We start from the raw sequence: 25,616 nt of genomic DNA on the forward strand, positions 1-25,616 counted from the left end.
ACCAATATTTTAGGAAGGGAAACGCTGATGTGAATACATAATGTTGATCTTAATGTGTTTATCAACATTAACCGCAATTTTTTGTGCCATAACTCAATCCTTGATGCAACATTTGTGTTTTGCAAATGAGGCCACTGCATTACTTTCTGAGAAAGAAAAAACACTGGTTTAATTGAACACAGGTATTAACTGCAGCCAAATCATTTAAAGTGCCAGTGGGTTGTTGCCAATGACAATCCATAGCTGATGCAAAATTGCGATTTTTGATACACTAATGGAAACCAGGCAACTACGTTTCATTAAACATGTATTGGTAAAGCCAATAGGTCTGACATAAAAGCGTCAACACAAATAAACACAGGCATTCACAAATGCTCTATGCATACATTGAAATGCCTTTTATCTAAATAAATCCTGCACTATTTCATTAGACAAGGCTGCATAAAGGAACAAAAGTTTTTTTTTTTTTTCCTATAATGCAGATCAGAAGTAAAGAATTGAAAGTGACAAAAAGCATTTTGATGAATTGAACTTTTCAGATAAAAAATAGTCCCTCATGTTTTCCAGTAGAAACACTTCCAGGAAGGTTGATTGATACACCAAATAGCCAATAGCCAGTTCTTTAAATGGGCAGGTATTATCCGGTACTGAGGACCAGCACTTCATTAATTTTAAAGGGCGAGTACCTGCACTATATTTAATGAGCAAGTACCAGCACATCTCAGGAGCAAACGTGTACTTTAAATAGTAAGTACCTGCACTTCTAGATGTCCTTTTAAAGCACTGTCAAGAGCATGAGATAAGAGAGTATTACTCTTTGGGTGGAGTCCAAGCCACGCTATGCATATGTTGAAGAATTGACAACAATACATATTGCAGGCAGCTCCGCTTCAAAGTCTGGCCCAATGATGTTTAAGGATGGTACTTACCCTTTTTAAATTCACAAATTGAAGTAAACAGTCACAAACGGCAGCCACTGACAGCAACATCAATCAGACAAATAGGCAGAGACTTCAGCCGCATGCACCCGTTGCCTGAGTGTGTATGTCTAAAACGCTGCTGATTACAGTGCACTGTTGCCCATTGAGTTAAAATCAATTCCTCTGAAAGTTACAGCTTAGTCATTTTGCAAAATGACCAATTTACATTTTTCTGTACCTGAACCACATCAGAAGTAACACAACAGGGGAAGGTATTGAATTGTGAAGCACAATCTATGACCAGGGAGCCTTACCAATGTTTTCAGGCCCTGGATTAATGCCTTTTAAAGACAGAAACCGATGGAATAGACATGTTAGATTCTGTGACTGACACAACTGTTGAACACTTTTATAGCTGTGATGTTGAGAGTGCACAATCTGTTTCAGCAAAATAGCTCAGTGAGTCAAACACATACAATGATATATGCTCTGATCTGTAGATCACTGATCTACATTCCTGCAATGCTTACTCATCCTTCCAGCTTCGAAAGTTGTGCATCACTGAACTTCACTATAATTAATTGCAACGCTCAGGGATGGCAGAAGTGCGGTATGAAAGATAAAAAGAAGCTATATAAGAAGATGCTATTATGCTTTAAAAAACTAGAATGTGTTGGACGCTGATCAAAAGATGAATAGAAACTAATAATGATTGAATATATTTCATGAGAATTTTTGGTAAAGATGTAAAATGCGGCCACATTATATATTTCATATAAATCTAGACTCTTAATCTCGAGTTCTTCTGTTAGATCACTCACCGGATTCCAGTTACTTTACCTGCCTTTACTCTCTCACACTGATGCCTGACAGGACCTAGTCGAACTTTAGCTATCACAAATCTTCTCTAATCTCCTTTAACGCAGTCTTCATAGAACAGAACAGCCTATTAATGTCACTTTTTCTAAAAACGTTCTGAATCACTTAGCCCAACCTCGCAGAAAAAGAGCCCTACTTATTTTATGAGAATATATTAAATGTAAATGAAGGAATTCTGGGTACTGCAACCAGGACAGTATAAGGAGAGTGGAAGAAACAATATTATACCACGTAGAAAATTCACCAATCCTAAATATGCCCCTTAAGGGAGCTGTCAGGTGAAACAAATTGCCTCAAACTCCTAGCATAACAAAGGGACATACCAGATTGCTTATTGCTAGTGATTGTTAGAAACGCAGGACTGTCTAATGAAAACTGTCCTGTTCACTAGATGGCTCCCGTAGTGCCTTGGAGCATTTACCTCATTGATATTTCCGACAGCCAGGCACACGTTTACTCCACAACATGTGCAGCCTTAGAGCTGCTGCAAAGGTCCTTAGGTGACTTGCTCTGCAAATGTTTGAATAACAAACCACCTTATAAGTTCTTATTTGACTTTGACTTCATCTGTATGTTTCCTATTAACGATGCGAAATGATCTATGAAAGATAAAAATCATCGCATGAGAACCTGTCATGAAACCTTATTCGAAAACAACACGCACCACACCTGTGTTTGTGGATGCTGTTAAAGAGATCTCAGTGTGCAGTTCCGCTAGATGAACAGATCCCAATTCAAAAGCTAAACTGCTGAGAGAATACATTCAACGGAGTTCATCTCTACACAATATTTAGCCTAATTATTTTTTAAATGTGTGCGATTTTCTGCCCATTCAACAAATTGCTAAATCATACATTTTCACAAACATTTCTGATCTTCTGGCAACCGCAGTGTGACGGCCCCTTTTCTCAGGATGGCAGTTTTTGCAGGTACTCAAGTGTCAGCTACGCCCCTGGGTCTAGCTTTAATGTACCAGCGCATGTGAACATATATATTTACAAATGCTGCTTAGTTCTGTTGCATGCACAAATGTTGTTTATCACATTAAAATTTGCCTTATTGGCTTTCCCAATCCTGGGTAAAAAACAACAAATTGGATTCATTTTTGTACAGAACGAATATAGAGTATAAAGAACTGAATGTCACCAATATCATGAATATTGAGTGTACTTTCTAAGTGTAAAATAATCGTTTATGCATTCCAAAGAAGGCACTTCTTTGAAGGTGGAATGACACACCAAATAGCAAATAGCATGATGTCAAAGAGTACTACTTCCCTGGGTGGAGCCAAAGCCCACCCTAGGCATAGTTTATAGAACTGGTATTATTACGTCAGCAAACATCTGAGCTGTCAAACAGAAAATTGCAGGCCTTAATTTTGCATTTTCACAATCAGAACTAAAGTTGGTTGCCATGCCAATCACATCTTGGGCACCAGGAACTTTTATATATAAAAGTTTGTGGGATCTTTTTTAGAAACAACCATTTTCTACAGGCATGAATCTTAATAATAATTTGGCAAACTGTGCAGATACTTTTTCATTAACAAATATATCACGAGTGAAGTATCCTTAGAGAGCACATATATATTGAGATTAACAATTATACTTTTATCACCAAAGTTAAAGGCTGTAATATAACATGCCAATCTTGTTTAGTTGTGTTGACAGTAATGCCATGAAAAAAAGACAATGTAAGTCTGTTTCTACTGAATATGGTGATTAATGTACCGGGATTATAAATGCTGTTGCCTGGGTGCTCTCGGTAGTGTATATCATGCAATTTTGGTCGTAGTGAAATCACAAGGTGGTTACTTTTCTGTGCTGTGGAACAAGGCATGTTACCTAGAAGTGGGCTAGCGATGAGGACATGTATCATAATACTGATTTTTTTAGCACGTTCAGATTGCTTTTGTTTACTCTCTACCTTTCAGTGTCTCAAAAACCAGAAAATTTAAGCAGACAGCTTTGATTCATATTAAATATGCAGAGATAATCACAACATAGGCACCCATGCTATGCTTTCATTCACAGAGCACTGAAGCCCATATTTATACTTTTTTAGCGCTGCATTTGCGCCGCTTTTTGGCCCAAAAGCGGCGCAAACTTACAAAATACAATTGTGGCCCATATTTATACTTTTTTAGCACCGCATTTGCGCCGCTTTTTGATGCAAAAGCAGCACAAACTTACAAAATACAATTGTGGCCCATATTTATACTTTTTTTAGCATCGCATTTGCGCCGCTTTTTGAAGAAAAAATGGCGCAAAATTTGCATCAAAAAATTACACAAGTGCGGCGCTAAAAAAGTATAAATATGGGCCTGTATTTTGTAAGTGTGACCTGCTTTTGCATAAAAAAAATGACGGGAATGCGGCGCCACAGAAGTATAAATATGGGCTTGAATGTGTGGCTACATGTCACTGCAGCCCTGCCTTTGCCACTTTCAATCTGTTTCCAAAGCTATGTTTTGGCGTGTGTTGCAAATTTTCTGACAGGCACATTGAGTCGACCAGCACTCCGTATGAAAATGTATTTCTAACGTTTTGTTGTACTGGTTGGTTCTATAGTTGATTTCTCTCCCCCAAAATATGATGATCAAGTCGGTCATCAATTTACCAGCCTTCTCACGTGAGAATGTGTCCTAGTGAATTAGGTGAAGGTATTGCGATTGATGACCTGTTCTTCGTTGCAGGTGTATCAATCTTGAAACAGACACATTCTATGAAAAGCTTTCATCGTTTGGACGGCTCACCACGTGCAGATCTGTTTCAAAGTTACAATCAATATCTGGGTTGCAGAACCATTTATAATTTACACTTTGAAGTTACTCATGAGGAAAGCAGGTTATTTATTTCAATAAAGCAAACTAGGGCAAAAATACATACATAGCAAGAAGGAGAATAAACACAGGATCAGCATACTCGGTTTTTGTACTCCAGCTTTTTCCTAAAGGAATGCTGTACATTCACGTCTCTACCTTAGTGACATTTCGTTTTTACCAATACACATTCCATTTCACTGGATAGCTGTGAACGCCTTTCCAGCATACAGTGATCTTTCAGATCACAGTTCTCTAAGCTGAGCCACCCACAGTCTTCTCTGTGACCCACACAGTAGAAGTACTAAACTTTGAGATCTTCTGATGTCCACGGTGATGAGCGACTAATGTCCTCGTGTTCTCGTCTTCTGCCCACCTTCATGCTTTGGGTTGTTGGGTTTCTTCTCCGGGCTGTAGGCCGGTGTGAAGGGAAATGGAAATCCATAGCCATTGATTCCGTCAAGGAAGACGCACTGGAAAAAGCGGACAGCAGCTGAAGTGGCAATCAACGGAAAAGAGAGGTGTTTAGAGCAATGTGGAAACACATTCTCATTTCATAATACTTCAAATATAAAGACGTAAGATATTCAACAACAAGTTCTATCAGGTCAGATCAATAGCGTTACTATGACACCTGTCACAGAGCACGAAAATAGGATGTATGCAGATTTCCCACTAAAGGTTCAACTTTCTAGGGCCCACTCATTGATCATGCCATATAAATGTACATGAGTGAGGCATGTTTTTTATAGGAAGAGTTTGTTATCTGTTGTTGGGATATATTTACTCAAAACATTCATACTTTCACTAACTGCCCTAACACAGAAAATAGTGGTGCGCATGTAGCTTCTTACTCCGGTGAATCAAAAGTATGAACAGAGTGGGGATCATCTCTAAACACACAACTCATCTACATAGCTTTTTTTGTAATTCTACAAATCACTTACTGAAGCAGGTTGTAGGAAATCTACCCGCCAGGCTACGTAAGCCAGGCAAATTTAAAATGTGAAATGGGACTAGGGTCCGACACAAACTCGCTTAGGAAATCTGCAGCAGTAAACTACATTTGTCCTTAAGGCCCTCTAGCTCAGCTCTTAGGAGCTTCATCAATCATAAAGATTATTAATCACAGATTTGCCAGAAGTGTGTCATTTCACTGCAATTCTAACAATAGTAAAGATAACAGAATTGAGGGGAGATTCACTAAACACATTGCTACTGTGGGTGATAGGACTATGAGGTTTTCAGACCCTGGGGTGGCCAATGGTTGGCCGTTGATGTAGGTGTGGACTTTGACCCTGTGTAAGAAGAAGAATGCATGCCCCTAGCTCTACACCTTAAAGTATTGTATACTGGCAGGGATGCCAGCAGATATGTACATAATTGTTTTAAGCAAGAGTCACAAAAACTGTACTTCAACTTGGCATACTTCTCAGGCCAATTACATATATAACATCTGACTCACTTTTAGACTGTGGTGCTTTTCCCAACACATTTCATTTTTCTATTGACCTCCTTGGGCTCAAACCTCATGGCATTCTTTTGGAAATCATTTTCCGAAATTGCAACTTGCCTTGATTGATGTTATGTGTCCACTCACACAATTCAGCTCAAAAGACCCACAGTGGGTGGTAGACTTAATGGGTGGTGTTCAAGGCATGAGAAATGTCAGAACTGTCTGGTTCAGCTGCTCTTTGTCAAATGTGAATAGCTCATCCAGACATGGCTTTTATTTTTCATTCTTATATTTGTAGTCCTGCACGTGTATTAGAAGAAAAGAACCAGAATGCAAGAGTTGGATTGGCTGATCACACTTGACCTGTGGTAATTTAAACACAGTGTCAAATCACAAACATCCCAGCATGAATTGGCCTGCATTCCATGACATATGCAGTTCACATACAGGCCGTTGAATGAGGGGCACTAGCAAAGATATGCTGTGATGGAATATGACTTGCAAATATGTCACCTTTGTGTTCATTTGAGTGCCCAGAGGAACAGGCCAAATGATGAGTTCCCAACGTAAAGCGATTTGAACTTGCTTCTTATTGAGCACTGAAATACAAGTCATACAATGCTTCCTTCTACCTGTATGACCAGGCAGCCAACTGCCATTGGCAGATTCAGATGTCTATGTCATCCTCACCCACCGTTAAATGTAGTCTAGATGAAATATTTGTAAGTGGTCACATGCATTATTGATCCAGATTCCACGTTTGTAGGCCTTAAAGCATCCATATCTGGCCTATTAGTAACAAGAGTAAAAAGGGGCAGGGATTTTCATCAAGGCACAACTGTATCACTAGAGATAGACCTTCATTATGAAACAGTGACTGTGTGTGAGCATTTTCTGTGACAACACGTCATATGTGACTTCAGGCACGTGTATAGTTTAATGTTGCACAGGAACGCATATATGTGATCACCTATGTATAAAGCTCTGCTTGGCATACCTTTCCAGGTCCAGTTTAGTAATCATTTTAGCAAGGCAGCCAAATTCAGTGCCAATACCTTGAACTTAAATGTGGAACTGTCATGCAGTATAGAAACAGAGCAATAATGACGTGGTAAATGTGATAAATTCAAACTTTCTTACTACAAATAGCATCCCATGTGAGTGCGGAGCACATTTAACAAGGCTACTGTTCACTGAAGCAAATATGCTTAGACGCCAACTATGTCCACTCAATCCAAAGATCATTGTTGAAGTGAAGGTAGTATTGCATACATTGACTGAGTGCCGGATTTGCATGTACTCTGGTAGCCGATCTGCAAATACCAGCAGGCATTCTTTTTCCTTCAACCACGTCCAGAAGAACACAGAAGTAGCAAGTAACTTTGCCGCTGGCCTGACGGAGGACACCTGGTACTGGGCCCAGCATAAGAGATGGGCAGAAGGGGGTAAGGAAAAGAAGGACGAGGTGAGAGAAAAATACCCTACACCAATCCAAGTCTGGAGGATGATGTCTTCAACTTTAGGCAAAGGGATTTAACTGACACCAAGAGCCATGTTAACGTTGTGCTTAATAATAGCAACTGACATTACACCATTTCTACAGTCCTCCACCTCTTCTCTCTCTCCGTAACCTCATCACCAGAACACCTCTCCACTGTCAAGAACTAGTCAGGTGTTTCCTTTAACAGTAGCAATGTCCGCCGGCTTCCCTTGGTCATTCGTGGGTGTGCACACAAAGTCAGAAGCAGGATCTGCTGGCCAGTATGCTGTGATCACTGCCAATTCAGATCACATAGCTAGACTATCTGATCTCGGTGCAAACGTGACCAACACCTTCGATCAACAGTGGTCACGGGTTGCTGACCAGCAATGTGACGAAATGGAGTCTGTCTTCTTCTGGACTGTAGTAATGCTGTAATATCTTCTCAGCTACCCTTTTATAGAGAAAACCCATCTTCTCCCCAACATCTAAATGATCATAATGGTTTAGAATGATTGGGAATTAAGAATTAAACATATTTCTACTCATCAGATACCCTTGGCTGTTCAAGAGTTCATTCATAAGGCAGGTGAGAAAATCAAGAGCTCTACATTAGGACGCTGCAATGACAGGCGGAGACACACAATAATCATGCGAATGTAGTTTAAAGACCATCGCATTGGCTACTGTAATTTGCACGCTTACTGTATATAAAAAAAGGTAATTATCGTTTTTCAAACATGCAGTACCTTTGTCGATCTTTACCGGAGCAACGTTTGAAGTCTCTAAAACATAGAAAGAATGATCAATGTAGTTTATTCGAGCAATCTTATACTTATAAAAAAGCAATAGGCATGAAATGACAGCTGAAGATATTATAGAAAGCAAAACGCACTTCGACTGCGTGGAACATGATGATATTTCCCTACATAACAGGTAGATTATTCCTCATGAAGAGTTTTTGCTACACAAAATATTTCAAATGGACAAACAGTCCTATATAAATAATCCAAAGAGGTAATTTGTTTTACAACATTGAAAAGGTAATGCAGCCGGTTTTAGCAGCACAGATAGAAAAAAACTAACATTGACTAAGTGTTATATTTTCCTCCAAACGCTGAGTTGTGATTTCAATTTGTTTTAAATGCTATTATCATTCATATTTTAGAAAAATCTAAGTAACCAAAATTGAGGACATTAACAACGCCAAGCAAGCAGGCCTTACACATAGAAAAGCACGATTTCCTGAATCTGTCAATGATGCCATTAAGAAAACCTTTTTGCATTCACCACGAATGCAAAAGTAGTGTTTAAGTGATAGCTATCATTTTCAGAACATAGACTGAAAAAAGGGTGTACCTTGCCTAAAAAAGGAAACGAGCAACCATAGTTGCAATGGACGTAATTTAAAAAAGTATGATCTTCTTCAAATATGTCCTAGAAAATTAAACAATCCATTCGTGGAAAGCAGCGATTTTCATGTCTGATCAAATATTGCAGAAATATATTATTGGATGTATTTCACATTTGTGTAGCGTGTGGCTCTACCAAGACCACGCCGTTGTGCTGTATTTTGAAGAATTTAAGAGATGAGTAAACGTTTTGTAAAAAAAAATGCATGTGAGAGCGATAAACTGAAAATAAAACAATAGAAGTAGGGAAAGGCCAAAGTTAGCCAACCATCTGGAAAATGGTAATAATCAGGAAGGACAGAGAAGGTCCACATAGATGGAGAGAGTGAAGGAATCAGTGTAGATTTTAGGGCTAGGCACGAAGTGACGGTCAGGGAAGATGGAATGTTAGGATGTGAATAGGAAATGATGGGTGGAGAGGGCAACCAAAAAGGGGAGTTTAGTAGTGAAGTGAAGGGTGAAGAATGGCCAAGAAAGGAAACATATGGATTATTGTTGAAATATAGTACCAATATGTGTGTTTTTATCATTTTTAAGGGACATAAAGAGAGCAATCCATAAAAGTTTTTCTAACAGATAGTTCTGAAGGATAGAGATCTATGGAGAATGACTGAGCCATAGCAGGATGATGCCTACCTAATATTTGCTCAAATCGTAAAGCGTGTTTGCTCCTGAAGCATTTTTCTCGCTCAATATTTTTAGAAAGGAGCATAGGTAACTCGGTTGTGCTAAGCGAAGGGCTTTATTAATTTTGCCTGACCAAGTATGGTTGAAGATTGCAGTCTCACTGTGATTGGATCTAACAGGGTTGGCATAAGAAATTTGACTATTGGTTGAGAAGAGTGAAAGCCCCACTAAGGCAACAACCTTACTCCTTTTCATGGTGAACCACAGATGTCGCTAAATTAACCTTTGCTTAATCCTTATCTAGCTTGGCACAAAAGTAGTCAGGCTTAATTTAGTGGCACTGTGTAAAGTATTCACAGATGGTCATTGCTGTATTGCGAAGAGCCTTCAAGCGTAACTGCGTCATTGCTTTAGCTGTGCATTGGCAGTCTTCACCAGCTGTCATAGCTGTAGTGCAAAGTGAGTCTCGTGTTGCCGGTCCTCGTTTGTGGGTGCTGTCAGCACAACAGATCTCACCAGAACTTTGCATTGGAGGTTGTCGCGGGTGGCAGAGTCTTGGCGCGCTAAAGGGCTGGTTCGCAGTCACAAAAAGCCCTTACTTCATGATTTCCGCCTTTTCTTTATGAGAAGTACACTCTGATACATAGCAAGGCCTAATAGTGCAAGTTGAACAAGGGAGTTTAGGTGATTTACTACTTAAAGACCCTTCTAAGGTATTTTGCCGGCTGCTTAATGTGAAATGACTTAGTTCTAGGTTCTAGCAAGAAGACTGTATGTCTGACTATAGTATGCAGAAATATCTTCTGACATAATTATTGTGTGCTATATATCTTCTACTAAATATCTTCCCATTGAGTGTATATTTAATAATATTAACTCCTACACAGCAATATTTTAGTAAACAATATTGATTTTTATCTCAGAAAATATTCAAACTACAATATTCTGGTACCATTGCAGCCATAAACCTAATGACTTTACTACCGCAAACTAGGAAGGTGTGGATCCTGTTCTGTTCTGTTTAGTCAACCATTACTCATAGATTTTGCCATCCTATTGCTTGTGTAGTTGTATGAATTATGTTTTCCTACGTCTTAGTCTTGGGACACTTGAGGACATTCAAATGCGTTGTGTCAAAATGCAGTTTTTCAAAGTGTCAATATCTTAAATTATGAAAATGTAAAACATATATAGATATTGTAACCATTTGTTAGTATTGACACTGCTTTAGCTTTAGCAGCTCCCTCTCTGTGACTGCAATGCTGGCTCCTACAGGAGGAGGGGGGTCGGCTGGGACCGCAGGGCATTCAAGCTCCCCTCACAGTCCCCAACATTGTCAGAGGGTGCCCTGAGGGGCACCCAGGTCACATGGCCAGTCCCCAGGGGATGGGATCCCAGGGGCCGAGATTGGCCCTGGGGAGGGGGCCATGTGGCACCCCCACCCCCCAAAAACAATAATTAGGACATGCCCAAGGGATGGGGTTCCCGGGGACAAGATCGGCCTGGGGAGGGGAGCTGCGCCCCCCCCACCCCAAAATAAAAATGTTTAGGCTGGGCCCGAGGGATGGGATCTCTGGGGCCGAGATTGGCCTGGAGGGTGTGCCCTCCCAAAAAATTACATATTTAGGCTGGGCCTCGGGGAATGGGATCCCTGGGGTGGAGATCACCTGGGGTAGGGGGCCGTGTGGGGTTGGGTTTTTATAGGGGTTGGCCGCAGGGACTAGCTGCAGGCCAGGCCCTGCGGCCAACCCCCACTGTTCATGGCCAAACGTCTTGCGCAGCGCTGGTTCGGGTGGGTATAGATACCTTAAGGCACAAGCTATAGTTACTTGAGATAACTTTAACAATAACAGGTGAAATTCTATGGTTTTGTACATTTAAAATGTGAGCCTAACTATAAATTTCCTCCAGCTTCCGACGGACCAACCCCTAGTTAAACCACCACCCACCCAAAGGTTCCTTCAGCTGAAGTGGTCAGAGGAAAGGTCTCATTAGTATCATTGATAGTTTCATTACGTCCCCACACTCACAAATTTTCGTGGACATCGCCTACTTTTGTAAACTACAATTTGAGGTTCTATACACTGGTCCGTGCCTGAATACCATCTCGTTTTTGTAGGGAACAGTTGGTTTCCCATTTCTTTTGCAACATCCTTTATGCAGTCCTGAACCCCAAGGTACACAGCAGGAGTTTATTTCTGAGCACCTCACCATCATTCAGGATGCCTAAGATGGCAAAGTGTGGCATCAGTGGAACACTGGTGCATAGTGTTGCAAAGAACTCATGCACTATATCACTTCTATAAACCTATATATGTCTACACTGAGTGGTATATTCATCAAACAGTTGCGTTGCTCTTGCAACCTGTTAGATGTATCAGCCATGCAAGGCCTGGCCTTGCAGGACTTCATAAATGTAAAGCAACACAACGCAGCGAAAATCGCTGCATTCTGTTACTCTGTCCTGGTAAGGATTTCAATGAGTGGAGAGTGGGTGTTTCCACGCATTCACACATGGATCTTTGTGCATCCCCAGATTTACTATTAATGATTGACTTGGGAATGTGTCAAAAACGTGAGGGGTAACAAGGAGAAAGATTTTTATCTCTCCTTGTTACCTCTGCATTCTGCAGCACACACAGAAAGAGTAAAATTCCTCTCAGGATTGTTTATGTACAGGAAGGTGTCCGTTCCTGCATAAAAACATTCCTGCTTATAAAGTAGGCAATCTTGCACCATGATGCAAAGGTGCCTGCATTGGTGCTAGGCAGCCCATTGTGTTCCAGTGCAGGGAGAGGCCAGGAATGAACCATACAATGTTAAGTATGGGGCATTCCTGCCCTTTCCCTATCATGCAGTGCAGCACAGCAAGGTGACTTGTTGAACCACGTGATTTATTGATAAAAATGCCCCTGAATATAGAGATGTGTCCTTGACATTTCTAGCACTTTGTAACTAGGCCAACCTATATGGGCCTGATTTAGATTTCGGTAGATAAATTACTCATTCACATCAGTGGCAGATATCCCATCCGCCGAAATACAAATCCCATAGGATATAATGGGATTTATATTTTGGCAGATGGGAAATCCATCACCATGTAGTAACTCGTCCCCTGAGATCTAAATTATGCCCATACTCTGCTCCGGTCATATTAAGTTTTTATGTACAATATTGAAGCGAGTTAGACATATTCCTGGCCGCATTGCCACCTTCCTCAGTTCTATCAGGCAGGATTGCCAATCCATCTCTGCAAGATGACCTTCATCTTTTCTCCATATGCTTCTATGTCAGGAGAAACATTAGAGTGTATTTATTAGGATTTTCCACGTAATTGAAGCTGCTCCCATTAGCTTCTCCGTTAAAACTCTGTATATCAGTCAGTCTCATCTGGTATAATAGGCCAGTGAACTGAACAAGGCGCCAGAGCATGGTAGAGTCACAGGTATTTAAATTGAGATATAAAAACATGTTATGCAATGGAGGGAACCTAGCATGTAGTGAAGATTCGGGCTGCTTAAAAAAGTGATTTCACACTAACAGTAGGTTTTCCGAAACTTAAGTCACTTAAAAGGGAGCAGGTTATCTATATTGTTGTCTATGAACTCTATGACACGACAAAGTAAAATATACATTTACAGTGAAACAGTGTTGAGCGCAATCTACCTAAGGTCTGCAATGGCCTTACCATCCATACACAGTAAAAATACAAGCAATAGTGAATGCCTGGGCCCAGTTGGCACTAACACTTCTGTCGAGCTTGTTACTAGAAACATAGCGCTCACTCATCAAGGTCGTAGGTTAAAGAGGTCTAAAGTAATTCCTGAAACCAGCCTGAGGGAAACTCTGTTTGTTTCATATTTCCCCAGAGAGTTGATTAAAACATTTTGAAGGAGTTCATAACTCAGTAGGCCTACCCCTATCAGAGCCTGATGTAGTTCTTAGCCAGGGTACATTTTTCAGATGAAAGAGGTTGCTGAAGCTCCTCCATGGTTAACTACAAATAAATCCCTGGCTGTGCAGGGTTCCCTCTGATTTGTATACTACCCAGATTACGGAAATTGAGAAAACAAACACCCCTTTCCAGGTCCTGCTCCATCATCATTTCAGTTTTTTTTAAAAGGGACAAGAATGACCCTTGCTACTACAGACCTGTCTCACTTAGTGATTATGTAGCAAAGGTGGCCGGGCAGGTGCTTTTAAGTTGACCTTCTGTCTGGGAGGAAGATAATCATGTAATTACTGATTTGCAATATGGATTTATGACTGGTTGGAGCACCCTCGACCAGTATTTACATTTGCACCTGCTTATAAATAAATATGCTGTGGCAAGTGGGGTAGTATACGCTTCACTTTTGCAAGAGATTTGCATAAGGATGTGTTTGTCTTGGTGATATACGGTACTGATGGCCAATGCATCAAGCACTTTGCGATCAAGAGGGGGTTAGACAGAGGTGCATGTTGAACCCTAATCTGTATATCAACAAACAGTAAATTGCCCTTATCAGAGCAGTCAAGGATTTGCCTCATGTGGGTGTTAGACCCATCCCAGAACTTCTTTATGCTGATGGTGCTGTCCTAACAGCAAGAGCATGTCTTGGCCTCAAGCACCTACTTGAATCTGTTGCCACCTTCATGAACTTCCTGGACCATTGTATCAACTTTACAAAATCACAACTTTACAAGATCACATATAACAGTAGCCAGCTCTACATCAGCAAAATCAAGAAGCCATTTTCTTCAAGGACATTAAATTAGCAGGGTCTCCGCTTCCTTATTTGGGTGTGCAATTTGATGGTAAAGGGTCATGGTCCACAATCTTGACCTCCAAAAAGAACTTTTAGTAAGATCTATATCTGTTATGTTTGACTTTGGGCCATATTAGTTTGACGTTCATGAGACCGCCAAACTCCCGGTGGCGGTTGCACCACAGCAGCTTTGGTGGTCCAACTGCCAAATTATGACTTTGGCAGTCAGACTGCCAAAGGACCGCTGTTCCTGCCAGGAACATAGGTCCCAATGGCATGACAACAGTCGGGCTTGCCACCAGCCATGGCGGCACTGAAGTTAGCACAGTCTGGGCGATTACAACCCCTCTTTCTGCCAGTCTTTCCATGGTGGGGAGCCCGCCATGAAAAGGCTGGCAGAAAGGAAGTGCCCAGCATCGTCGGAATGCGCATTGTCAGCTTTCCAGACAGTGCACATTCCGAGGGTGCTAGACTATTAGGATATTGGCCTCGGCTCCTTGACAGGAGCCGAGGCCAATATCCTAACACTGTTCCCACCGGTCAGCCCGGCAGGAACGTGTATTACAATGTTGCAGCCAGCCAACCCTGCGGGAACATTGTAATCTGCTTGAGCAGGAATGTCACTGCTATGGCTGTGGCGTCCTCCCCGTGAGTTTGGGGGTCCCGTGGTGGGACCGTTAAACTCATAATAAGGCGCTTTGTCACTAGTCGGAACAACAAATTGTTGAATGCTATGTTAAAGATCTATCAAGCTAAATGTGCTTCAGCAGTTTCATATGATATTTGGGGCTATGTGGGTACCTCTCCATTACAATCTGCTGAGACTAATTCTGCAAGATGCTTGCTGTCTCTTCTCCAGAGCATCCCTGCATATATAGCTCATGAGGAATTAGGTGTGGGCTGTATTCTGTTGTTCTTGCCTTCTGCCCTCTAATCAGGTGGCTGTCTAGGTTAACAGTGGAATAGGGCTTCATAGAGCCATTTTCAGGGATTGCATGAAGCTTGATGGGGTGCACAGGATCCCTTGGTTGATTACATGTGTTTTTAGAGTGCTGGAACTTTTATCTAACCCCGACTGGATTAAGAAGTCAGACCTGAGATGGGCTAAAATTAACTTCCTCTCACACAGAAGAGACGGGAGAAATCCATGAATAAAAAAAAACACCCTGCGCTGATTTGAGATATATCTTATTCATGAAACCATATGTGGCTTCAGTGCTAAACTCAAAGCATCATTACCTTTTAACAACGTTCAGATTAGATGTAGTACACTGTTTACTTGTTGTGCCAAGGGGTTGGCACAAAGTCAGAATTCTGGACCCTTATGGTTGTGACTCATTTTCTGTCCAGGACAGGTTGCATTTTACTTTCTTGTGTGGGATTTATACACAATTGAGGCTGAGGTATATTTTATCCTTGTTAGGAGGTCTGAAGTATATTCAAGTTAGGCCGGGCGTGCTGTATTTACAATTATTATCTTCTGATCGAGTTTTCAATGAGCTGCTATCATTAAGGTATTTGATGGATGTCTAATTATTCTAGCCATTTTAACTTTTTTATTATACGTGTCTTATTTATTCTTTTATGGTTTTCTTTGGTAAAACCAAAATAAATAAATGTGCTGACTGACAGGTCTAAGACCAGTTAACAAAGAAAGTTTAGAACAATACTTTAAATAAGATTTCAGAATTACAACTTAGAACCTATTTGTTAGCAGCCATTAATGCCTTTGAAGCAATGTGGTTTTAACATTTGAAACGGTGCAGAATGGATTTAAGAATGAAACTGATGTCAAAGCCAATTTAAATTGGTACATTATTTAGCACAGAAACACGGTAAGGCGTTGCGATTCCAAGCCTCAGCATATGCCGATGTCCAGTATTTTAAAAAGAAAAACAAGGTTTGCGAACAAAAGAAATGCTAAGCTTTTCATCTCTCCCTGTACAAACCTAAGGGTATCGCAGGTGGAGAGTGGAAGGAGGTTGCCATTGCACCATTTCATGCGCTAAAGAGTCAAAAGGCTAAAGGAGAAGCAGCCTAAACCCATTTAGGAGCTAGGATGGATGTACGCAGAGAAAACATTATGGGCCATATTTATACTTTTTGACGCAAAACTGCGCTAACGCAGTTTTGCGTCAAAAAAATTATCGCCGGCTAACGCCATTTGGATGCGCCGTGCGGGCGTCAAATTTATACTTTGACGTACGGCGGCGCAACCAACAGGTGGGAGTCATTATTTCGTGACGCACACAGCGGCGTTACTTCGTAAAGGAAACCAACGTTAACGCGACGCAAATCACTGTGGGTCGATTTACGACAGCGCAAACCGGAAAGCGTTGTTTTTCTTGACGCTATTGCGTCAAATATTAGCGCGAAAACTGCCCTTTCAGCAGAGGAGAGCCAAAATGGATCCCAGAAGCCAGTACAGACCCCAGGAGGATGACAGCAGACCAGGAACCAGCCAGGAGGATCCATACCGGAACCAGGACATTTTTAGAAAAAAAAGAAAGTGTTGCTTCAGTGCAGAGGAGCAGGAAATCCTGGTGAAAGAGGTGACGGAACACCAGCACCAATTGTTCATCACCTCTAAATTGCCACTCAGTAGGAGAGAGGCCATATGGAAACAAATTGTGGACAAGATCAACAGTGTGGCTGAAGAACGCCGCACAGTCACCGAGTGTAAGAAACGCTGGCATGACTGCAAACGTAGGACAAAAGAAAAAATGGCCAGGAACAGGAAGGCAGCAATGCAGACTGGAGGGGGGAGTCCAGCACAACAGGAGGCCCTGGACCACATGGAGGAGATGGTCGCAGCCGTCATCCCGGAGGAGATTGTCACAGGGATTCAAGGACAGGACAGCGCAGACTACCACGAGACAACGCACATGCAGGGTAAGTCGCATGGGGAATTAAATTGCAATAATGGGGACTGTAAGCGGGGGGGGGGATACCCACTACACAATGCATGTAAGTCAGCACACATATGAAGTGGCATGGGTAAAGGGGCACGGCAGGGGGGCATGGCCAGCACAGACTGAATCTGGGCCACGACAAAATACAGCACCAACAACAGTCCCATGGGGCCATCCTGTAAGTACAACAATAGAGCCAAGGGAAAGCAGCGACAGGTGGGAAGGCCACTACGTCAAACTCACATCCAGGCACTTGTCTTGCAAAATCTATCCTACATCAACTAGGTCCCTATCAGTAATGCAGTAGCCAAAACAACAACTGCAATGTAACTGCCACAACAGTTGACAAGAACACCTCTCATCTCTGTGCAGCTATAGTACCAAATGGCAGGAACCTCCCCATGGAACATACATACCTAAATTAGGGGGTGAGGATGACATCTGCAACTATTCATAGAAATAATACAAAGGCACCAGTACACTCAAATGCCGAATGTCCATACTTGCCACATACATAAAGCAAAGTAAACAGCAATAGGAGCCACACAGCACTAAGGACACACACATGCTGCATACATCAGGGTGTCTCACGTGCCTGGCTAACAAGGCTACATCACTAATGTCATACTGCTCAGACAACAACATTGAGGAGGGGACACAGGCAACTGGTCACTGAAACACACCTGCACAGTCTGACAACCAAATAGAACCTTCATACGATAAACAGGCCAATCCAATTAAACACGCATGACCCAACATCATCTTCAAACATCAACAATGTTTACATCCATACCACATCCTAACATTGACATGCATAGGATATGCCACGTCACATGTACATTTCGGGCAATGTGAATAAAAAGTGTTTGGGGCAGGTCCTGAGAGGCAAGTGTGCTGCCAGGGCATTCACAACACCCACAGCCAGTCAAAGTGTAGTGTTGTAAGTGTAACGAATACTTTGCGCATTAGCTTCAGGCTTTAGGCCTTTGTGCACCTTGCCCTGAATGTACTTTTACTCATTTGCTCACATCTAAGAGCCTCAGAGCACTTTGCACTAAATGCTTTTTATTGGCCTTCCTATCAGTTAATTGAGCAAATAGCCAGTCCTACGGTGTTGTTAATTAGTCAAATCACACTGTTTTGCCTACTTCTGCACTGGAGTTTGGCAGAACATATTCACTCTGTGTCCTAGTCAAGGATACAGTCTGGTACATTGCCGATAGACGTGGTAGGGGTTAAGATTTGGCATTCTTGCGTAGGGACACTTTGTCATCACGATGACATATGACTCATAAAATCACTTCCTTGTCCCAAGACACGCAAGAGGGAGTTTCCAAACAGAGAACCACAACTAGACGCTGCCTGACTTGCTGCAGATGCAGAACCAGATCGCAGGCCATTGCTCTGATATGAGGGAGGATGTCTCCCCAGTGATTCAGACAGGCAAGCTCCAAGCTTAACATGCTGTGCTATAATAGAACAAGCAGAGGGATAGTAGAAACAGTTAGGCTGCATGATAGCTTTGGACTAATGTTTTACTCTCCTGCTGACTATTCCAATTCTAACAGTTTGTATTGTTTGGGTTATTGTGGCTCACACCTAAATATGTACAAGTCAGTTGTACAATGAAATCATCATATTAAACAAGTACTGTCTTTGTCATTTGTGTATGAGAACATACTGGAAAAGAGAGAATTGTGTAGGATCTGAGTGACCACGACTTCCCTGTGAAGTTCCAAAGATGTCATGCGCTCGGATGTCTAAACATTCCTTTGCTGTGGGAGACCAGAGGCACTGCTAGTTAGCCAGAGCAAAAAGAAAGAATCAGGGTGACAGAGTTAATTACAAGTGTGTCAGACTTAGTCCCCCACACCATTAGCTATCCTGCTGCCTAGAAAGCCAGTAATCTCATGTAGGATAATGAGAGCCCACCCAACAAAATGTCCCTCCATAAGAATAGTTAAACACGGAGGGAGGAGTAGGACAAAAACATGCCCATCCCTAAATTTTGTCAAAGCAACACCTAGAGGCGATCAGGCAGACAAGTCTGATAGCTCCATATCATACATGTGACACACAGGTGGGCCATAGGCCTACAACAATGCCCATATGAAGGACAGCAGATACCAAGACAAAAACAGAGCACAAAGTTAAGGCATCCAAAGGCTTGTATCTTAGTGCAAAATTGTCACAACACAGACACACTAATTGTACCCTGTTTCATTGCAGAGGAACATGGATCTCCTGACGATATGCCTGTCCCTGATTTCCCTGATGACATGGATGACGAGCCCATAAACATTCCACAGGAGACCATCCAAAATGGTCCTTGAAAGCCTCCAAACCCCACCTTCAGTCACAAGGAGGAGCACAGAAGAAGCAGCCACCACAGGAGAACCACCCGCCACCCCAATTGTAAGACCTGCTAGCTCCAACACAGCTGAGGACTCTGACGACACTGGCATCAGCTTCGAAAGAACCGTCGTTGGGGTACAGCAGGAGCTGGCCAAGGAGGTGCGGGTGGGGATGCAAACTATGGCAGCCAGCCTTGAGGGGGTGCGTTCGTGCATGATGTCTTCTGAGGATCAGGCAGCTGCTATGCAAACCCGAACATCTCTCTTGCAGGAACGTGTCAAAACACAGAAGGAAATCTGCACAGCTGTCATCCAGTTGACACAACAACTACAACTGCAATCCAGTCACCGTGTGCACGAATGCAACATAGAACCCCTCAGGGCCGACCTGGCTGCCTACCATCGTCATGTGGCTGCCATTCTAAAAAACCAGCAGGCCCTCCTTGCTGCAGTACTGCCCTTCATAACTCCACAGGGAGCAGCCCCCGGGATGTCTGCCTCCATGTCTTCTAACACTGAGGTGTGTGTTGCCCCTTCACAACCAACAACAACAAGGACAAACCAGGCAACACACACATCAGAAGAAGAAGACATGGAACAGATAACATTCACACAGAAGAGTACCCGGAAGCACTAGTCCCTGCACCATGGCCTACTTTGACCAAGGTCCTACGTTTTGTCAAATGCCAGTCTCACTACAACTACACTCAATGACTGTTCTGCAATCCACTGTATGACTTGTCCCCATTGCCAGTGAATGTCTCTCTCCTACTATTTGCCAATTCCTGTCCCTCTGCACTGTCTGTGACATCACCCCAGCATGTCAGGAGCATCATCCACACCCCTTCTGTAGGATCACCATGTAAGAATGCACCAGAACGGACTCAGCAAACATGGTGAATGGACATTTTGCACTACAGCACCTATAAATAAATAGCACTTGCACACCTATTATGTCTCTGTGTTATTTCACACTTCAACTGTGCAGTACCTAACTCCAAAGTGCCTGTGTGGCAACCATGTAGATTCTCAATACTACTGTCCTGATTTCATGTATTCTGAAACATCTGTCCAGTGGCCAGGATTGCATCATAGCCTTACCATCTTGATGAAAATAACTGATGAAGGGACTAACCACACACAATCATGCTGTGTTGGACAGAATGATGCACCATCTATAGCTATTCTAGACAACTAATGGTGGCTGAGAAATGTAGGCACCATGCAATACTAAAATAAGAAATAATGCTGCAAAATGTAAGGAAACATTAACAAATTACACTGCATCAATCACCCTTACGGAGTATACTTCCATGAAGGAAAGTCATGCAGAATCAGTACACACATGATGTAGGTCAGCAATGAAAGCAACGAGACAAGAGTGTGAACAACTCCTCATCTACAAAGATCTCCCTGAACTTCACACTGCTGTCCGACCTCTCAATTTACCCACAATAACAAGTCTGGAAGCACTCTTTGTGAAGTAGGATACATACCAACACAAAACCTTGGTGATCAATGCACACTACCAATGGTGGGTCTCCCAAATGGTGGATACTTACCAAGTTAGCACACGGGTAGCTGGCATGTTAAACCTCAATTTCCTGGGGATGGCGAGCATAGGACACAAATGTCATACTAAAACATTCAGCTACACTGATGTCAAGGCCATGATAAAGTAGCACCTAATGCATCATGTAAAGGGTCAACTATATATTTATTTCTATTGAGTAACACAAGAGGCAACTAAGGGAAAGGTAAACCTACACTAATCTAACCTGACTACTACTAACCCACAACTGTCCCTAACTAACCTAAGCTAAACTTACTCTACACATGTAACAAAACGATCTAAACATCAACCCCCCACCCACCATTATGAGACAGGACACATGCAGGACAACACTTACTAACCTACACTCATACTATACTATCCTAAACAAACATATATTTTTTTGTAATTTTTTGAAAGTTTTTTTTATTTTTTTATTTTTTTTATTTTTTTATTTTTAACACGAATCCCAACATTGCCCCCCACCCACCCACCCACACAAAAAATAAAGATAGAAAGAATAAGGACCCCCCACCCTCTTCCCTAACACTAACTAAGCTAAATACCTATACTTACCTAATACTAATCCCCAAAACCCAACTAACAGTAGAAAATAGGAAAGAGGAGAGAGGGGAGGGGTAAAAGTTCTACAGGGCAAAAGTCCTACAGGTTCGCCCTCCGTAGTGTCTGCCTGATGGAGCGGACCCGCTTTTTAATATAGCCCATATCCTCCCTCAGGTTGTCCACCTTCTTGACGAGCTTGTCCATTTTTCTTGTTAATGCCAGGAAGGCAGCTGGGTGAACAGGAGGGTCTGAGGTTGTTTGTGTGCCGGCGGAGGTTGAGGTTGTGGCAGGAGTTGGTTGCCCACTGGACTGTCCTGGTATCCCAACACGGCTGGGTACAGGTCTGGAGGAAGAGCCAGGGTCTATTGTTCCCGACGTTGCTGGGGCCACTTGGGGAGACCTGGTGGATGTGGTGTCGGTGGCTGTTGGTGGCAATGTAGGGTGAGCCTGTGGTGTGGCCCACCACGCCCCGGAGGCCCGATCCGAATGATATTTGCGGGCCATCCTCCGGTACCCACACTGCACTTGCAGGATGTGCCTGTATCTCATGGCACGCCTCTCAAAATGGTTGCGATCTGCGGCACTCATGTTTGCAGCTGTGAAGAGAAAAGGCAAATATTTACCTTTGGAATTGCATTGGGTGGAATAGCACAATGGGTTATTTGTACATTACTAGAAATGTATTGGTTGCAGCAATTGTCACAACATAGTTCACTGAAAGGCTCAGAGGAAGTACATGTGAAGCATGCATACATAAGGCCATCTCACACCTAACATATCCATGTCTCTACGTGATGGATGACATCACCCTAAACTACTCATCCAAATTATACCTAAGGCATCTGACGTTATGGCTGCACCTCTTCCGCATACTGACTTCACTAGATATGTCACTCTATGTGATAACTATCACAATCCTCACTCAATGCCATTTGTAATTAGTTGTGTGCTAATATTGAACCCATGGACCATAACCGAATGTGTACACTAGGGGCCAGATGTAGGAAGCTGAAAAATTGCGACTAGCAATTTGCAATGCAGAACGGTGTCTCCGACACCGTCTGCGAGTCGCTATGGGGTCGCTAAGAACCACCTCATTTACATCAATGAGGTGGGTTCCAAGTTGCACCCCTTAGCGACTATGGGCACTCACGGGGATGGAGGCCTGCTGGGAACAGCAGACCTCCATGGCCGTGACTGCTTTTAAATAAAGCAGGTTATTTTTTCCCAAGGGTAGCCCGTTTACCTGAAAGGAAAACGAGGTGCACTTTGAAAAAAATACAAAATCTTCAATCTTGGATTATTTCAGGGCAGTTAGTGGTCTCTTGGACCACTGGCTGTTTTGTACATGATGATTTAGGTCGACTCACAAAGGGGAAGAGTTCCTATGGGGACCCCTTCCAGTTAGCAAGTGGGTTACCATCCACTTGAAGTGGATGATAATTGCGACTCCCTTTGCGACCACGTACTCGGTTGCAAATGGAATTGCATACCACTGCGAGTCGCAAATAGGAGGGGAAAACACCTTCCTATTTGCGATTTGGAAAAGCATTTTGCAAGTATGTTCAGAATCACAAAATACATTTCTGAATAGCAAACAGACGTTTGCAAATCACAAAGAGCAATTTATGACATTTGCAACTTGTAAACATTTTGCTACATCTGGCCCTAGGTTCTAAATCAAGTCGCAAAAGGTCGCAAGTACGTGTAACATACTGGTTGCTACAGTCCTAGGTACCCTGTTTCACATTAACATGGCAGTCTTTGAGGGTGGTGTGGAAATAACAACCAACAATCCCATGTTCAATGCACACCCAGGAGTGTATAGATAGTTCAACAAGTATGTGCCTTCACACACAACACCTATGAAGGGCTAGCAACACGTTGGAGTCAGCCAAACATTGTCACATCCAAGGTCCACACATGTCAAAATGCCATGACTTAGGCCAACATCACATACTATCAGTGAGGCATGTTTTACAACACACACAGAGGAGCAAGAACACCCATTATCATGAGTCGACAGAACACCTAGGCCATTGCACTCAAGTCACACACACTTCTAGTTCACCTTGTGGCAGTACATGCCCCCAGAAGATCCAACCTACAGTGTACACAGTCCATCCTCAACTAGGAAGATGCACTTTCCATCAAAGCCATTTGCCAAAGCTATATGGGAGAATGACAGTCTGATATGCAGACTCAGTTCATGCCAAGTCCCCGACCAAGTCTTACATTGACCAGTGTATTCCAAATGACTCATCCCATTCCCCATTGGGGCCCAACTGGAATGACCCACAGCCCCTAAATCTGAAAGATGGCTAGGTATTGGTTTACGGAAACAGAAGTGCTATTTGATATCCCACTAAAGCAACAATGCCAATGAACGGCCAGCGCATCAAATCATGAATTCTGTTGAACACACAGTAGTCCATCATGCATCACTAGCAAACAATAAAAATAGCACTCAGGCCACACTCACTGTAGGTATCTGGGTCCTCAAAATGTGCCACCTCTCCCACGGTGTACGGGGCTGGTCCACCTGTAAAGCATGAAAGGAAGAATATACTCAGACTGGGTGCAGTGACAAATAATTGCAGTTACAATGACACTGTGTGAATATGAAATGGTAATGATACACTTTCCCACATGCTCATACTGCATGGATGAATTTGTATTCAACATTAACATTGGATGAGTCTCCTGCTACAGTTACACACCCTACTACACACATGCATTGGCCAGGACAGTCAGGTGTTGTCAAAGATACCCCTCCATTAGTATGCCCCAACAATAATGTCTTCCATACATCGCAGCATGTGCATCCCAGAGAGACATCCAAAAGCTGGTTACTTGAGGACTGCATGACCCCTCACAATCAAACAGGCTAGGTGGACATGTTCAACACACAGCAACCAGACACACATGTGACATATGTGTGGCCAACATATCTAACTTCATGTGACGTGAAGGCAACACACATTTATAGCATCATCATGGGTTACAAATTTTCTGTCTAGCTATGGCGTCAACATATGTAGGTATGTTGTTTCTACATGACTTACTCACTGGCCAATATGACCTGTAGAGTACAAATAGAGGCATTAACGTGTCGCTTGTCTGACACAAATGCAACACTACATTACATACAGCTACTGGCATCTGGTATGTGTTGAAAACATGAGCCATCTGACTGCTAGCATTGGTCTTACTAAACATTGTGCAACAAATACACGTTAGGGCACATATTTATACTTTTGTAGCGCAGCATTTGCATCATTTTTTGACGGGGCAAGCTAGCAAAATACAAATATATTTTGTAAGATGGCGCCGTTTTTGCGGGAAAATGTGGCGCTAAATCGGGGATAGAAATGTATAAACATGGACCTAGGTTTCCCTAGCATTACACACAGTCAGCTACTTATCTAGCAGATTGGGTAACTATCATCACATGTCCCCACACAGATTTCTATTATTCCCATGTAATTGATTTGTACTCACCAACATGGCCACCAATCCTGAGTCCAAGGTGGTCCAGCAGGTCCTGTTCCCTGGATATCAGATCTGCCCAGCGGTGCTTTAATTGATGGACATTCCGCATGCTCCCATACACCTGGACCAGGTGATGGCGCACCTTCTCCCACCGGACTTTCCGTGCCTCCGTGTGATACCCCTGTATCACACGGCCCCCAGCCTCCAGCATCAGTGGGAGGAAATGGCAAACGAGCCAAATGAATCCCCCCAATTCATCCTCACCCATCCTGGAAAGGCGAGGCCTACCTGACATATTTATTGAAAAAATTAGACAAATGAAATAATAAAGTAAAAGTGGGAAATGGGGAAAGGTAGAGTTGTGAAGGAAAAAGAAAAATGAGAAAAATAGCCCAACTA

General features: G+C 42.6%; 1 protein-coding gene across 43 annotated transcripts in view; it reads right to left on the bottom strand.

The window, feature by feature from the left end:
- Positions 1-4,630: 4,630 nt before the first annotated feature.
- TRDN (triadin) overlaps positions 4,631-25,616 on the bottom strand; it is a 1,868,677-nt gene continuing 1,847,691 nt past the window's right edge. For 42 of the 43 annotated variants that reach the window (XM_069234794.1, XM_069234791.1, XM_069234779.1 and 39 more), the window contains 2 exons: positions 8,306-8,341; positions 4,631-5,113 (listed from right to left, as the gene is read on the bottom strand). In XM_069234794.1, coding sequence (XP_069090895.1) covers positions 4,965-5,113; positions 8,306-8,341 — 185 coding nt within the window. In that variant the 3' untranslated portion in view covers positions 4,631-4,964. The remainder of the gene's footprint in view (positions 5,114-8,305; positions 8,342-25,616) is intronic. The other variant, XM_069234785.1, reaches the window with a different exon arrangement.

This window comes from Pleurodeles waltl, chromosome 5 (genome assembly GCF_031143425.1).
Source record: "Pleurodeles waltl isolate 20211129_DDA chromosome 5, aPleWal1.hap1.20221129, whole genome shotgun sequence".
Taxonomy (NCBI): domain Eukaryota; kingdom Metazoa; phylum Chordata; class Amphibia; order Caudata; family Salamandridae; genus Pleurodeles; species Pleurodeles waltl.